Source organism: Furipterus horrens, unplaced genomic scaffold, assembly GCF_987537825.1.
Source record: "Furipterus horrens unplaced genomic scaffold, mFurHor1.1.pri manual_scaffold_17, whole genome shotgun sequence".
Classification (NCBI taxonomy): domain Eukaryota; kingdom Metazoa; phylum Chordata; class Mammalia; order Chiroptera; family Furipteridae; genus Furipterus; species Furipterus horrens.
In genome coordinates this window covers 85,683,094-85,697,100 of record NW_028327187.1, presented here as the reverse complement: position 1 = coordinate 85,697,100, position 14,007 = coordinate 85,683,094, and the positions used below count along the sequence as shown (strand labels likewise).

General features: G+C 38.1%; 1 protein-coding gene across 3 annotated transcripts in view; it reads left to right on the top strand.

Moving 5' to 3' along the window:
* The window catches only part of KDM6A (lysine demethylase 6A), a 201,082-nt gene that overhangs the window by 130,772 nt on the left and 56,303 nt on the right, over positions 1 to 14,007 (top strand). For 2 of the 3 annotated variants that reach the window (XM_090264983.1, XM_090264982.1), the window contains exons 9-10: positions 9,992 to 10,085; positions 13,736 to 13,862. In XM_090264983.1, coding sequence (XP_090121109.1) covers positions 9,992 to 10,085; positions 13,736 to 13,862 — 221 coding nt within the window. Of the gene's footprint in view, positions 1 to 9,991; positions 10,086 to 13,735; positions 13,863 to 14,007 lie in introns of those variants that run through there. The other variant, XM_090264980.1, reaches the window with a different exon arrangement.

Genomic DNA, 14,007 nt, shown 5'->3' with positions numbered 1-14,007 from the left:
ATGCCTAGTTTTCTTTTCAGAATGTTTATAGATGCATTGCTTTTAGTTTCAGTTTTTCTTAAGATTGAAATATCCCTCTTGTGTCACCATTTGAAAAGCATAGAGTCACCTTTTTGATGTCATTATCACTACTTTTATGCTGTTATATTAAAATGCTTTTTCAGTTTAATTTTAGAGTATTTTTATGTATGGCAGGTTTTGCTTAGTTGTACAATGAAAGGTATAACACAAGAGATTTACTCTAGGCAGTGGTATGGAAAATCAGGAATATAAGTTGGTATGAGACTAAGTATTAGGTAATCATAGGTTAATCAAAACATTTTATAACAACTTTTCAGAGAAAAAAAATACTGTTATATTTGTATATAATTTGTAAGGTCTGCTTTGTTTCAGAGCCACCATGAGGTGCTTTAAAAAATTAACACCAGATTCCAGGACACCACCACCACCACCACCACCACCACCACCACCACCACCACCACCACCACCACCACCCACCCACCCACCCACACACACACACACACACACACACAAACACATGTACATACACATTCACTGGTTCAGAATTGATGAACACTCAGGTTTGGATACCCCACTATTCTATCTACCTTAAGAAGACGTATGTGAAAATTACATACTTGTTGTGGATCCACACCTGCCAATGCTATTCCCAGCTTCCTGCCAACTGCTGATTTTTGCTGAATCAGCAAAGAACCCATGGTTAAAGCAGATACAGAACTCAGTTTCCTCTCCAAAGTTCTTTCCTTCAAATCTTAGCTCCTTTTGTTCTCATTACCTCAAGAGTTCTCTGCTTCATTCAAAAGGATAAATTCTGATTCCCTGCTCTCACTGCCCCCCCCTTTTTTTTTTAGTTCTTAGGTTACTGGTCTGTCACTTGTTGAAGCAGACATTTTTTTCACCTTTATTTTTAATGAGTGTTGTTGCTAGACGTGGAATTCTATTTTATTTGATCACTTTGAAATTTACATTCCATTTTCTTTGGCTTTCATCGTTTTTTTATGAGAAGTTAGTTGTCTGTTGGTGGTACTTTTTAATCTTGTGAATGTAATGTGGGGACAGGGCCATCCCCTCACTGATTCTTTCATTTGATAAGTTTTTAGTGCCCATTAAGATGATATAGTACAGAACAAAATTTATTTTAAGCACAGTATATAATTATTAGATGACAGAAAGATGACACTCCAAGCATAATGAAAGGATTGAAAAATCTCTACTTGATGCTTATAACAAGGATATTCATTTTCAGGTAAAAATGAAGAGAAGCAAAGGCCTATGTACATATCTATAGAAAGTTCCTTTTTATAGTTCAGCTGTTTCATACCAACAGACCTTATTTATGAATATGGAAATTTACAATGTAAATTTAAGTAAAGTCGTATGTGGTTAGTGGCTACTGCTAGGTAATCCTATAGTTAAGGGAAGTATCTTTATATAGGAATAAGTCTTCCTGCTATTATTCAGTGTTGATTATAGAAAACAGAATACAGTATTTCACAACCCCCTAGGCCCTAGTCCCACTTTGCCTTCACAGTATTAAAACTGAAAAGTGAAGGAATACTTTTTAAACTATAATGGTTCAGGAAGGCCTCTTTGAGCAGGAACTACGTGGGCTGAGTCCTAAATGGAGAGGAGAGCCAGTGATATAATCAGCGAATGCTTGGGGGGTGGGGGTGGTGCGTGCGTGTGTGTGTGTGTGTGTGTGTGTGTGTGTGTGTGTGTGTGTGTGTGTGTGTGTGTGTGTGTGTGTGTGTCTTTGCTGGGTCATTCTGATCAAGAGGTGATAGCAGCCTTTGTGGTATTGAACTAATAATACAGGGGTGGGCAAAAATAGGTGTACAGTTGCATTATGACATTCTCTGGAGTTAATAAAGCTATTATAATAATATCCTGCATGTCTTTTTCCATATGAAAAAGTATAAACCTACTTTTGTTCACCCCTCTTTTGAAAAGACAAAAAGGAAGCCTTTTGTAGAGACAGAGATGTAGGGCTTAAATCTTTTTTGTTAAATTGAATCATGCATTTAAGTTTGGGTTATTTTATTTTCAACCACACCACCCCTTTAAAGACTGCACATAGAAGTGACACCATGCAGTGTTTGTCTTTCTCTGTCTAGCTTATTTCACTTAGCATAATGCCCCTGCAGGTTTGTCTGTGTTGTTACAAATGACAGAATTTCCTTCTTTCTTAAGATTGAAGTACTTTTTCATTGTATTTACTATCACACGCCTTAATCCATCTTTTGACAGACATTTAAATTGTTTCTACACAATGGATATTGAGAACAATGCTGCAATGAACGTAGGAGTATAGCTATCTCTTTGAGATAATAGTTTTGTTTCGGTTGCTGGATTATATGGTAGTTCTCTTTAGGTTTGGGTAGTTTTAATGGGATATCATCTCACCCTCACCCATTTTTGCTTTAGAAACTTAGATTATTATAGACTTCTGCGTACAACATTATGTACCATCTCTAAATAAAAATACTTTTGTTTCTCTATATAATGTCATAACTCCAAGTATATACATTATGAACTGTTGTTGGACATTTATAGCAATTACTTAATTTACCTTTCCCATATTACTGAGATCTCTAGAACCTTCTTTTCCCCCCTTCATTTTAATGAAATGACTTGAACAGTTCACCAAATAACTTCTTACTGGCATTTAAAGATTAAAGATACAGAATGACTCCCTTTTAATTTTGTTCTTAAAGCATTACTTATTTTTTTACTTTAATTTTTTATTTTTTAATTACAGTTAAGATACAATATTATATTAGTTTCTGGTGTACAACCCAGTGGTTACCTATTATATAACTTAGTAGGTGATTACCCTGATAAATCTAGTATCCACCTGGTACTATAAATAGTTATTGTAATATTATTGACTATATTCCCTGTGTAGTACTTTATATCCCAGTGACTGATCTGGAGCTACCAATTTGTACTTCTTAATCCTTTCACTTTTTTCACCCAGCCCCCAACCCTCCTCCCATCTGGGCGGCTGTTGAAATGTTCTCTGTATCTGAGTCTGTTTCCCTTGTGCTTGCTTGTTTATTTTGTTTTTTAAATTTAATTGTTCATAGATATGTATTCATTGCCATTATATTATTCATTTTTTAATTTTTTTCCCCCTTTTTCTTAAAGAAGATCCTTTATCATTTCATGTTACTGGTTTGGTGGTGATGAACTCCTGTAGCTTTTCTTGTCTGGGAAGCTCTTTATCTGTGCTCTGATTCTAAATGATATCTTTGCTGGATAGAGTAATCTTGGTTGTAGGTTCTTGCTTTTCATCACTTTGAATATTTCTTGCCAGTTATTTCTGGCCTGCAAAGTTTCTGTTCAGAAATCAGCTGACAGTCTTATGGGGGGACTCCTTGTAGGTAACTAACTGCTTTTCTCTTGTGCTTTTAAGATTCTCTCTTCATCTTTAACCTTTTGCATTTTAATTATAATGTTTCCTTGGGTTGATCTTGTTTGGGACTCCGCACTTCTAGATTTGTGTGTCTGTTTTCTTTACCAGGTAAGGGAAGTTTTCTGTTATTATTTATTTCACATACATTTTCAATTTCTTGGTGTCTCTTTCTCTCTCTCTATCCTCCTTGCACCCCTCATAATTCAAATGTTGGTATGCTTGAAGTTGTCCGAGAGGTTTCTTATACTATCATTTTTTGGGATTCTTTTTTTATTTTTGCTGTTCTTTTTTTTTTCCTTAAGGTATGTAATTTATTTATTTTATTTTTTATTTTTTTAAAATGTGTTTTATTGATTACAGTGTTACATTTGTTCCAATTTCCCTTCCCTCTGCTCCCCTCCACCTGGTGGCCCCGCTCCCTCCCCTTGTCCCCCACTTTTAGTCCATGTCCATTGGTTGTGCATATAGTACTTCTCAACCTCTCTCTGTCTATTCCATTCTCTCCTACCATGTTTCTTAATTCCTATACCATCTCCCTCCCTCTCCCCCTTCCCCGCAGACCTCCCCCCAATATGCACCCCATACCTATAGTTCTTTTCCACTCTCATTGCCTATTTAGTTTGCCTTTGTTTCAATTCCCTAGCTTCTGTTGTTGTTTCTTGTGATGCAGTTTTCATTTTAGTGTTCATAGCTTTGATCCTCCTTTTTCTAAACCTGTCCTTTTAACATCTCATATAACAGTGGTTTGGATCTAATGAACTCTTTCAGTTTTATTTTGTCCTGGAAACACTTTCTCTGCCCTTCTATTCTGAATGACAGCTTCACTGGATAGAGTATTCGTGGCTGTAGGTTTTTGATTTTCATTACTTTGAATATTTCTTGCCAGTCCCTTCTTGCCTGCAGGGTCTCCCTTGAGAAGTCAGCTGATAGTCTAATTGGGACCCCTTTGTACATGATTCTTTTCTTCTCTCGCTGCTTTTAAGATTCTCTCTTTATCTTTAACTCTTGACATTTTGATTATAATGTGTCTTGGAGTGGTTCTCCCTGGGTTCAGTTGTTTTGGAACTCTCTGTGCTTCCTGGACCTGTAAGTTTATTTCCTTCCCCAAGTTTGGGAAGTTCTGCTTTATTATATTTTCACTTAATTTTTCAATTTCTAGTTCTTCTTCGCCCTGTGGTAATCCGATCATCTGTATATTGGAGCTCTTATAGCTGTCCCAGGGGTTTCTGATCCTCTCATCATTTTCCTTGCTTACTGTTTCCTCTCTCTGCACTGGTTGACTGTTTGTTCCTTCTCTATGTTCTGGTTTGTTGATTTGAACTCTGGATTTTATTTCCTCACCATCTGTCTCGTATGTGGTTTTGTTCCTTTCAGTATGAGTATTTTTCAATTCTTTCTCATCTTTTTCCAGATCTTTTGTTAATTCTGTAAGCCACCTGATAACAATGGCCCTGAACTGAGCCTCTGACAGGTTTCTTATTTGTTCATCTGTCAGGTTCTTCATCTGTTGCGTGGTGAGCTGCGCCACCGGGATTTCTATAGTTGTCTGCCTCATTTTGACAGATGCGTTTTGTTTTCTTGGGCCAGCTATAGGGGGCAGTGCCTGTGTACTTGTCACAACCCAGCGACCGGCGGCGATCTGCAACCTTTTTCACCACGCTGTGGTCCTTTGTCGTCACTACCCAGTGACCAGTGGTGATCCGCAACCTATTTCACAGCGCTGTGGCGCTTTGTGTGGGGGCGGGGGTCCAAGATGGATTCCCGCAGTTATTCTGCTAGGAGACCAGGATCCGTCCTCCCGCCCTCTGGGCCTCACTGTTCGGGGCGATGTGGTGGCTGCTTTTCCCAGCATTGGGGTCACAAGCTGCCGAGGTTCGACTGCAGCTGGGATTGTTCTCCCTGCCACTGTCCCTGGTGCTACCGCAAACAGCACCGCCTACTTTCGCTCTTACCTGCCCAAAGAGCGCCACTGGTTTATAACTTGTATGTTGGGCTTCCATGTAGTTTTATTTTCTGGAATTTCTCGTTATTTTTTGTTTTGAAGTAGTTGTATTCCTCTCTAGTTGTAGAGGGAGACCGAGCGAGTCCGTCTAAGCCTCCATCTTGGCCGGAAGTTTTCTCTTTTTTCTGTTCCGATTGAGTGTTTTCTGCTTTCCTGTCTTCGAAATTTCTGATTTGAGCCTCTGCTTCATCTGCTCCACTGTTGATTCTGTAATGTATTCATATCTCAGTTAATGTATTCTTCATTTCTGAGTGGTTCTTTTTATATTTTCTAGTTCTGTTCTTCTGTTTCATATCTCCTTGCTGAATTTTTCACCAAATTCATCTACTCATCTTCTTAGTTCATTGAGCATCTTTATAACTGCTGTTTTGAACTCTGTATCTAGTAGATCGTTCGTCTCCATTTTGCTTAGTTCTTTTTCTGGATTTTTGCTCTGTTCTTTCATTTGGGCAATGTTTGTCTCCTTATTTTGGTACCCTCCATGTATTTGTTTCTATGTATTAGGAAGAGCTGTTATATCTCCTGGGCTTGGTAGAGTGACCTAATGTAGTAGGTGTCTTACAGGGTCCAGTGGCACAGCCTCTCTCTTCACCAGAGCTGGACACTCCAGGTTCACCAACTCCCCTGACCCCCAGTCCATGTGGGCTATGTACACCCTCCTGTTGTATTGGGCCTTGATTTTTATTGGCACATCAATTGAAGGGATTTATTCTCAGGCTAATTATTTATCCACAGGACTGGCTGCAACCATCGTGGAGGATGAGCTATGCAGGAACCCACATCACAGTACAGACTTTGTCACAGAACAGACTTAAGCAGGGTTCTGGTGCCTCCTGAGTCCGCCCCTTGAGTGTGTTCCTTGTGGAGGAGGTTGGGTGGTGCTTCAATGTGTTCTGAAGCTGCCCTTTGGGTGCGCTGGCTCTGGGGTCTTCTGGGAGGTGCAGGCCAAGGTCAGCTGCACCTAGTCCCTGCCCAGCGCTACCCAGCATGACCTACAAAGCAATCTGCAGATAGCTGGTGGTTCTGTTGGTCTTGTACGTGCCCAGGAGAGGCCACCAAGGCCGTCTGCTACTAGTGCTAGGTCTGAGGCCACTGAATGAGAGAGGTCTGCAGCATGTGAGGCCAGGTGCTTCTTGTTCGGTAGATTTTAGGAAAATGAAGCATGAGCCAAAGCAGGCCATTTTTATGGAAAAGCCACCAGGAAGGGTTTGGGTTGGACCCCCAAACTGGGTGGGGCAGGGTCTCAGGGAATCACCAAGGTGTGTCAAACTGTGTTAGTCACGTTGACTGAGACTCAGATATGGTACCTGCCTACTGGTTCTTTCTCGATATAGCTTCTTTATATCCTTACTTGTAGGACTTATGTTCAGCTAGATTTTAGGCGGTTCTCAATGGTGGTTCTGTAATTTAGTTGTGATTTTGATGTGGTTCTGGGAGGATTTGTATACTGCATTTACCTACACCACCATCTTGACTGGAACCAAAACGTTACCTATTTTTGGATAATCCAAAATTAAAGTGCCTGAAAGAATACATAGTGAAGTATCCGCCTCCCTTCTTTTCTCTAGCTACCTACTCCTGAAAGCCACTGGTATTATCAGTGTATTTCATATCCTTCCAGATACACTCATATCCATATGTCTGTTTACACATGTATTTGTTTTTCTTTAATTTATTTTATTGAACTAGTAACCAATTATGTATGTTGTCTTCACCTTCCTCAAATTATTATTTTTTTTAACCTTATTTTGGAAATGATTCCATAACCGTACATGTAGAGCTGTATTCTATCTGTTTAAATAGATAAACTGTAACTAATTTAACTATTCTCCTTTGAGGTATAGTTACAAGTAATATTATTATGAGTAATACTTTATAAGAATTATTAGTTTTTTTATAGTTCATGTTTTATTGTATTTTTTCAATTACCATTTATCCCTCCCTAAGGAATTATTAGTTTTATTTTTAACATTGTCTTCTAACTATTCAGAAATAGTTTATTGCCAAAACATTGTAGACTGCTTTCATTTATGTATTTTAATACCCAAAAATTCTTAAGAAAGAAAAATTCTAGCTGATATTTAAAGATACAGTGTGTCATGATTCTACAGGGTTTATTCCATGAAATCAGAGATGATTCAGTGTAAGCGTGTGTGTTCACAGAACAAACAGCAGTGTAAAGAAAACTAACACTATTGTGAGAAAGTTTTTTAAAAGTAATTAATAATGTGAACAGAAGGGAAAAACAGTAGGCCTAATAAAAGGTAACAACCTTAGAATTCTGAAAAAATTTTAACAATAAACCACAACATTTTTTTAAGTATATTTTATTGATTATGTTGTTACAGTAGTCTAGTTTTTTTCCCTTTGCTCCCCTCTGCCCAGTACCTCCCTTTCCTCCAGCAATCCCACCCCCCCTTAGTTCATGTCCATGGGTCATCCATATAAATTCTTTGGCCTCACCCTTTCCTATACAGTATTATTCTTAACTTCCCTCTGTATATTTTTTACCAAACAATTATGCTGCTTAATCCCTGCAACATTTCTCTATTTCTCCCTCTTCCCCTCGCAGCTGATAACCCTCCAAATGATCCCCATACCTATGATTCTGTTCCTATTCTGGTTTGCTTAGCTGGGTTTTGTTTTTATTTTTTAGATTCCATTGTTGATAGTTGTGAGTTTGTTGTCATTTTAGTGTTCATAGTTTTGATCTTCGTTTTCTTAAGTCCCTTTACATTTCATATAATAATGGCTTGGTAATGATGAACTGCTTTAGCTTTACCTGGTCTGGGAAGCACTTTATCTGCCCTTCCACTCTAAATGGTAGCTTTGCTGGATAGAGTAATCTTGGTTGTAAGTCCTTGCTTTCATCACCTTGAATACTTCTTGCCAGCCCTTTCTTGCCTGCAAAGTTTCTTTTGAGAAATCAGCTGATAGTCCAATAGGCACCCCTTTGTAGGTAACTCTCTGCTTTTCTCTTGTTGCTTTTAAGATTATTTATCTTTCACCTTAGGCTTTTTAATTATGATGTGTCTTGGTGTGGTCTTTTTTGGATCTAGCTTTTCTGGGACTCTCTGTGCTTCCTGGACTTGTATGTCTATTTCCTTTGCCAAATTTGTCGAGTTTTCCTTCATTATTTTCTCACATATACTTTCCATTTCTTGCTCTTCCTCTTCTCCTTCTGGCACCCCTATGGTTCAGATGTTGATACGTTTAAAGTTGTCCCAGAGGTTCCTAAGCCTCTCCTCATTTTTTTCAGTTCTTGTTTCCTCATTCTGTACTGGTTGACTGTTTTTTTTACTTCCTTATGTTCCAAATCATTGGCATGAATCCTGGTTTCCTTCCCTTCACCATTGGTTTTGTGTGGATTTTCCTTCGTTTCACTTAGCATAGAATGTGCTTCTTCTCTTATGCGTTTGCCGTACTCAAGCGTATCTGTTAAGCCTGTGAGCATCTTTATCACCAGTGTTTTGAATTCATGTGTTAGGTTGTCCGTCTCCTCGCCACTTAGTTCTCCCACTGGAACCTTGATCTGTTCCCCCTTTTGGGCCATACTTCTCTGTCTCCTCATTCTGACAGACTCCTGTGTTTGTTTGCCTCCGCGTCCCAGGTAGAGCTGTCGCTCCTGTTACATTGTAAGGAGCAGAGCCATAGGGACTCGTCAGCACAGCATGACCTGTTCACCACGTTGTGGCGCTGCATGTGAGGGAGGGGTCCGAGAGGAAACAATGCCTCCTGCCCAGCACTCGCCCCTTTTCCAGGCACCTCTCCCACGTCTGCACCGGACTGGCGCCCCTCTATCTGCTCTGGCCATTGTTCCCTCAGTGGGTGGGTCTGCGGACGTTCTAGGACCGTGGGGGCCCTTTAAACAAACGGACTCTGCTGAGACCGGCAGTTTCTGCCTCCACCCCAACCCCCACCAGTCTGCACAGTCAGAAGCAATGAGGCTTGATTTTCTCTGGTGCTGGGACCATGGGCTTCGAGGTCCAGTGAGGAGCTGGGAACGCTTCCCAGGTGTCCCTCCTGACTTTTAAAATGTATGATGGCTCTTTCTGCCTGCCTTCCGCTGCCGCCACTGTTGCCGCCATCACACCCTGTCCTCTCTGCCCCTGCTCCACCCCTCCTACCTGTTTGGATGAGTATTTCTTCTTTATGTCTTTGTTTGCTGGACTTTCATGCAGTTTGGTTTTCTGGAACTTCTGGTTGTTTCTAGTTTTGAGGTAGTTGTATTCCTTCTTAGTTGTGGAGGGAGACGCAGCGTGTCTGTCTATGCCTCCGTCTTGGCCGTGAGATTTGCAAAATTCTTAATAGGTTATATTTTAGTGCTACTTCAGTTTGAATGTTTTACTGTTACTAGGTACTCTGAAGCATGATCTATTAACCACAACTGCTTAGTGTTGAAGGAACATTCAGTAATGGAATTAGTACTTTTTCTTTCAGTTGGTTTAAAAAATATGCTTAAAGAATCAGTATTGTGTAAATCTTAATATATGAGCTGTTTTTTTATTGGTATTAATTTTTTTTTTTTGAATCTTTTTCCCCCTGCTCTTTAGAGGAAGTATCATTCTGCAAAGGAAGCTTATGAACAACTTTTGCAGACAGAAAACCTGTCTGCACAAGTAAAAGCAACTGTCCTGCAGCAGTTAGGTATGTATGAGTGTACAGTTAGTGTAATATAAGTACTTCTCTTTGTTTCTTACATGTCAGAGATGGTAAGTATGTGGCTCATGTATTCTATTCCTTTTCCATCCTTTGTCCAGAGTTGATAGAATTAATCTGATGCCAGCGTATTTTCACCCTTTGCCAAATATTGTCCATTTCACAGTCCATCTCACTACAATTCATTAGTGCAGCTATTTCTTTAAGATTTTAAAACTTATTCTCTAATACTTAACCCATGGACAAGGGGGATTGAACACTTTCTTTATTCCAGATATGCGTAGCAGTCAGTTGAAATTCAGTGATTTACTTAAAGTCACTTAGTGATTGGGGAGCTTGCTTTGATAGTTCTATCGGTAATATTAAATAAAACTTTTTATCTAAAACTTGTGGAATATCTAATACTATAGTTTCTGTACATGTGAAATTCTATTGTAATGTTGAAAATGAAGGCATGTAGCCATTTGGAAGTAATGTATCACTATTACCAAGGAGATGATGATAATGGAGTTCTCCAACATTTAATCGAGTCATGTTTCTTGTCTGTATGTGGTATTTGTGTTATTGTTGTTTTTAAACTTTTGTTTGTTTTTCATCTGCACAAATAAATTTATTCTTAATTTATATCCAGCATATTAATATGAATATTTTCATAATGTGACTTTTTAAAGTAATTTTAAAATCATTTAAGCTTAGATTTTATCATTGTCTTCATGATATTAGTACATATGGTATGATTAATTATACAAAATAAACACATTGTCTTTATATAAAAGTTCGTTTTTAATTTAATATCTGGATAGAATTTCACTTGAGTTATTCATACTTTTAAAAATTGTAGAAGTATTTAAGTATTTGTTTTTACTGATTTATATACAGTATTCGAGTAATGGGAATTTGTATCTTTAAATATAAACAAGTTTATTGGTACAATAAAAAAGATTTTGTGTTCTTAATTACAAAGTGATGCATTTAGCATAAACAGCATAGTACTCACTTTTTAAAAGTCTTTTCTATTGCCATGGTAGTGCACTCAAGGGATGTTTGAGGGCATACAATCTGCTTAGAAAGCCAAGGGAAAATAAAAGCAGTTCTTGAGGTGTTCAGATGTTGGATTGTTTTCTTCTTCATGGCAAATATTTTTTTACTTCTGTTGACCATTGTATCCTTCGCATCTGCATTGTCCTAAGACTATTATAGGCTCTCGATAAATTAATTTGTTGAATGGATTAAATATTCAATATTTAAGAGTAATAGTCATCTTGTTTGTAGTTTGCCCATTCAAAATTTACATCCTTAAATATTAAAAGAATACTGTAAATGTCAGAGAAGGAAAACTCTGACTCCAAAAAACCTCCGCTGCCTTGCGGCATACCTCTTCAGGGAAAAGGCTAAGGGAGTAAACCCCGACAGAAAATCCGGAGCCGGAGTCCCTAAGGCGGTTTGACGTTGTAGTCAACACCGGCAACTCCTGCGGCGCACCTGAAGCCAAGCTGTATTGACTCCGTCTTTCCCTTGGACCCTTCAGCTGCGAAGAGAGGGGGGGTCTGCTGCATGGGCAACAGCAGACCCTCCATATCACCCTGCCCAGGCTCTGTAGCTTCAGCTTCACTGGAGAGGACACTCCAGCGTCATCGCAAGATGTCGATTCAACACGGGAGGAGACAGATACCGTGTCACTCCCGAGTCGGACTGCACAGCCATTCTCGGCGGTGCAGATAGACTCTTAAGAAGCTACACCATCGTCTCTCGAGACGGACGGCTGCCAACGATAGTCACTCAGCTAATATTAAATATTTGAATACGAATTGTTTTATCCACACCATTTATAATTAAGTTTTTAGGCATTTTAGGTGCTGTGAAGAAGGCATCAATACCAAACATGCATACACCTTTTAAATTTGAGAAATGGGTTGAAATAGTTTTGGTTTTATGTGTGAATCACCTGTGCTCTTCGGCATTGGTTTACCATGTTTCAGAGTGTATAAGTAAACTCCCGTGGTTTTAAAAGGAAAAAGATACTTCCCCTAAGTGAGTCTAATTTATGCCTGAACATCAGTCTTTTCTAGTTGGCTTGCCCCTGCTCCTTTTTTATTTTTAAGATTTTATTTACTTTATTTTTAGAGATAGGGGAAGGGAGAGAAACATCGATGTACAAGAGACATCAATGTTGATCAGTTGCCTCTCACATGCCCCAACCTGGGGACCTGGCCTGCAACCCAGGCCTGTGCCCTGTCTGGGAATCAAACAGGTGACCTTTCAGTTCAAAGGCCAGCACTCAATCCATTGAGCCACACCAGCCAGGGCAAGGTCCTGTCCTTAATAGTTGCAGGAGAGATAAGGAAGGAACAGATAAATATCATGTGATCGACTTATATTTCCATAAAACACAATAACTCCATCCCCTTATTATCTTTTGCAGCACAGTAACCTTAAAAGATGTCAGGAAGTAAGAGTTGTTATTTGTTATATATACTACAGTCTACATACAAAGAAACAGTTGATATTATGTACTTGAATTGATCGTCATCTGAAATAGGATTCCCGAGCAAATTAAACCAAATTATTTTTGTATGTCTTAAAGGTTTAGAATATACTATTTCATGATCCAATCTTGTGATTGCTTCTATAGCCATTTATTTATTTATAATAAAAATTGTGTTTTTAAAGTATACAACATGATGTCTTAATATACCTATACATATTGAAATGATTACTGCAGTCTAGCTAGTCAACATATCCATCTCTTCACATAGTTACCACTTGTTTTTGTGTATGATAAGAGCATCTGAAATCTACTCTTAACAAATTCTCAGTATACATTATATTAACTATAGTCATTCTGCTGTACAGTAGCTTCTCTAGACTTACTCATCCTATATATAACTACAACTTCATAATCTTTCACCAACATCTCCCCATTTCCCCACCTCCTTCTTATTGGTAACAACCATTCTGTTCTTCGCTTCCATGCGATTGCCTTTTTAAGAGTCCAGAGATAAGAGAGAATACACACTACCTATTTATTAAATGTTTGTGTTACCCATTTTGTTTCACTCTTATTTGGACCACTTGAATATACTTTTCTTACACCCTTAGGTATTTTTTAATTTTCAAATACTGTACAGTTTTTTACTTTATGTAAGCTGTGAATATATGTGGCCAGCATCAATAACATAGGGTATTTTTGTGTTTTACTCTGGTCTGTTATTGATTATATAGCCTGATATTTCTTTCTTGGAAATAAATGTTGGGTTAATACATTGTGTTTTGGAGATTCTTAAAATGAATGTAAATTTTTATGTGCAACACTGAATTAAATTTAATATGTTTATATTTTTTGTTTCATACCTTAGAATTTTTTCATATACCAAAATTAGGAACTACAGTTCATAAGTGTTAGGCAATTGCTTAAAATTGTTTTAATTTCTCTGGAGTAAAAGTTCTTCATAGCTTTCACTGTACTTTCCTGTGAGAAACAGGCTTTCATATGGCCATAATTGGTAGTTCAAATTTGAGTGTGTACACCAAACTAAATGAATTGCCTGGAAAGAGTAATTTTATTTTCTGTTTGGTATTCTTAACAATAGAATGACAGTTAAATCACTTAGGTAAATCTTTTAAATCATTTACTATAGGTTGGATGCATCACACTATAGACCTCCTGGGAGATAAAACCACCAAGGAAAACTATGCTATTCAGTATCTCCAAAAGTCCTTGGAAGCAGATCCTAATTCTGGCCAGTCCTGGTATTTCCTTGGAAGGTGAGACTTAAGTTTTGTTTTTGTTTATTCTAGCTAAGAGATTTGAATTATGATATGAAGTGTGGTTTATATTTATAACCTGATCATTGTATTTTCCCTTTTAAATGTATTATAAAAAAAATTCTTGAAGTTAAAAAATTAAGCT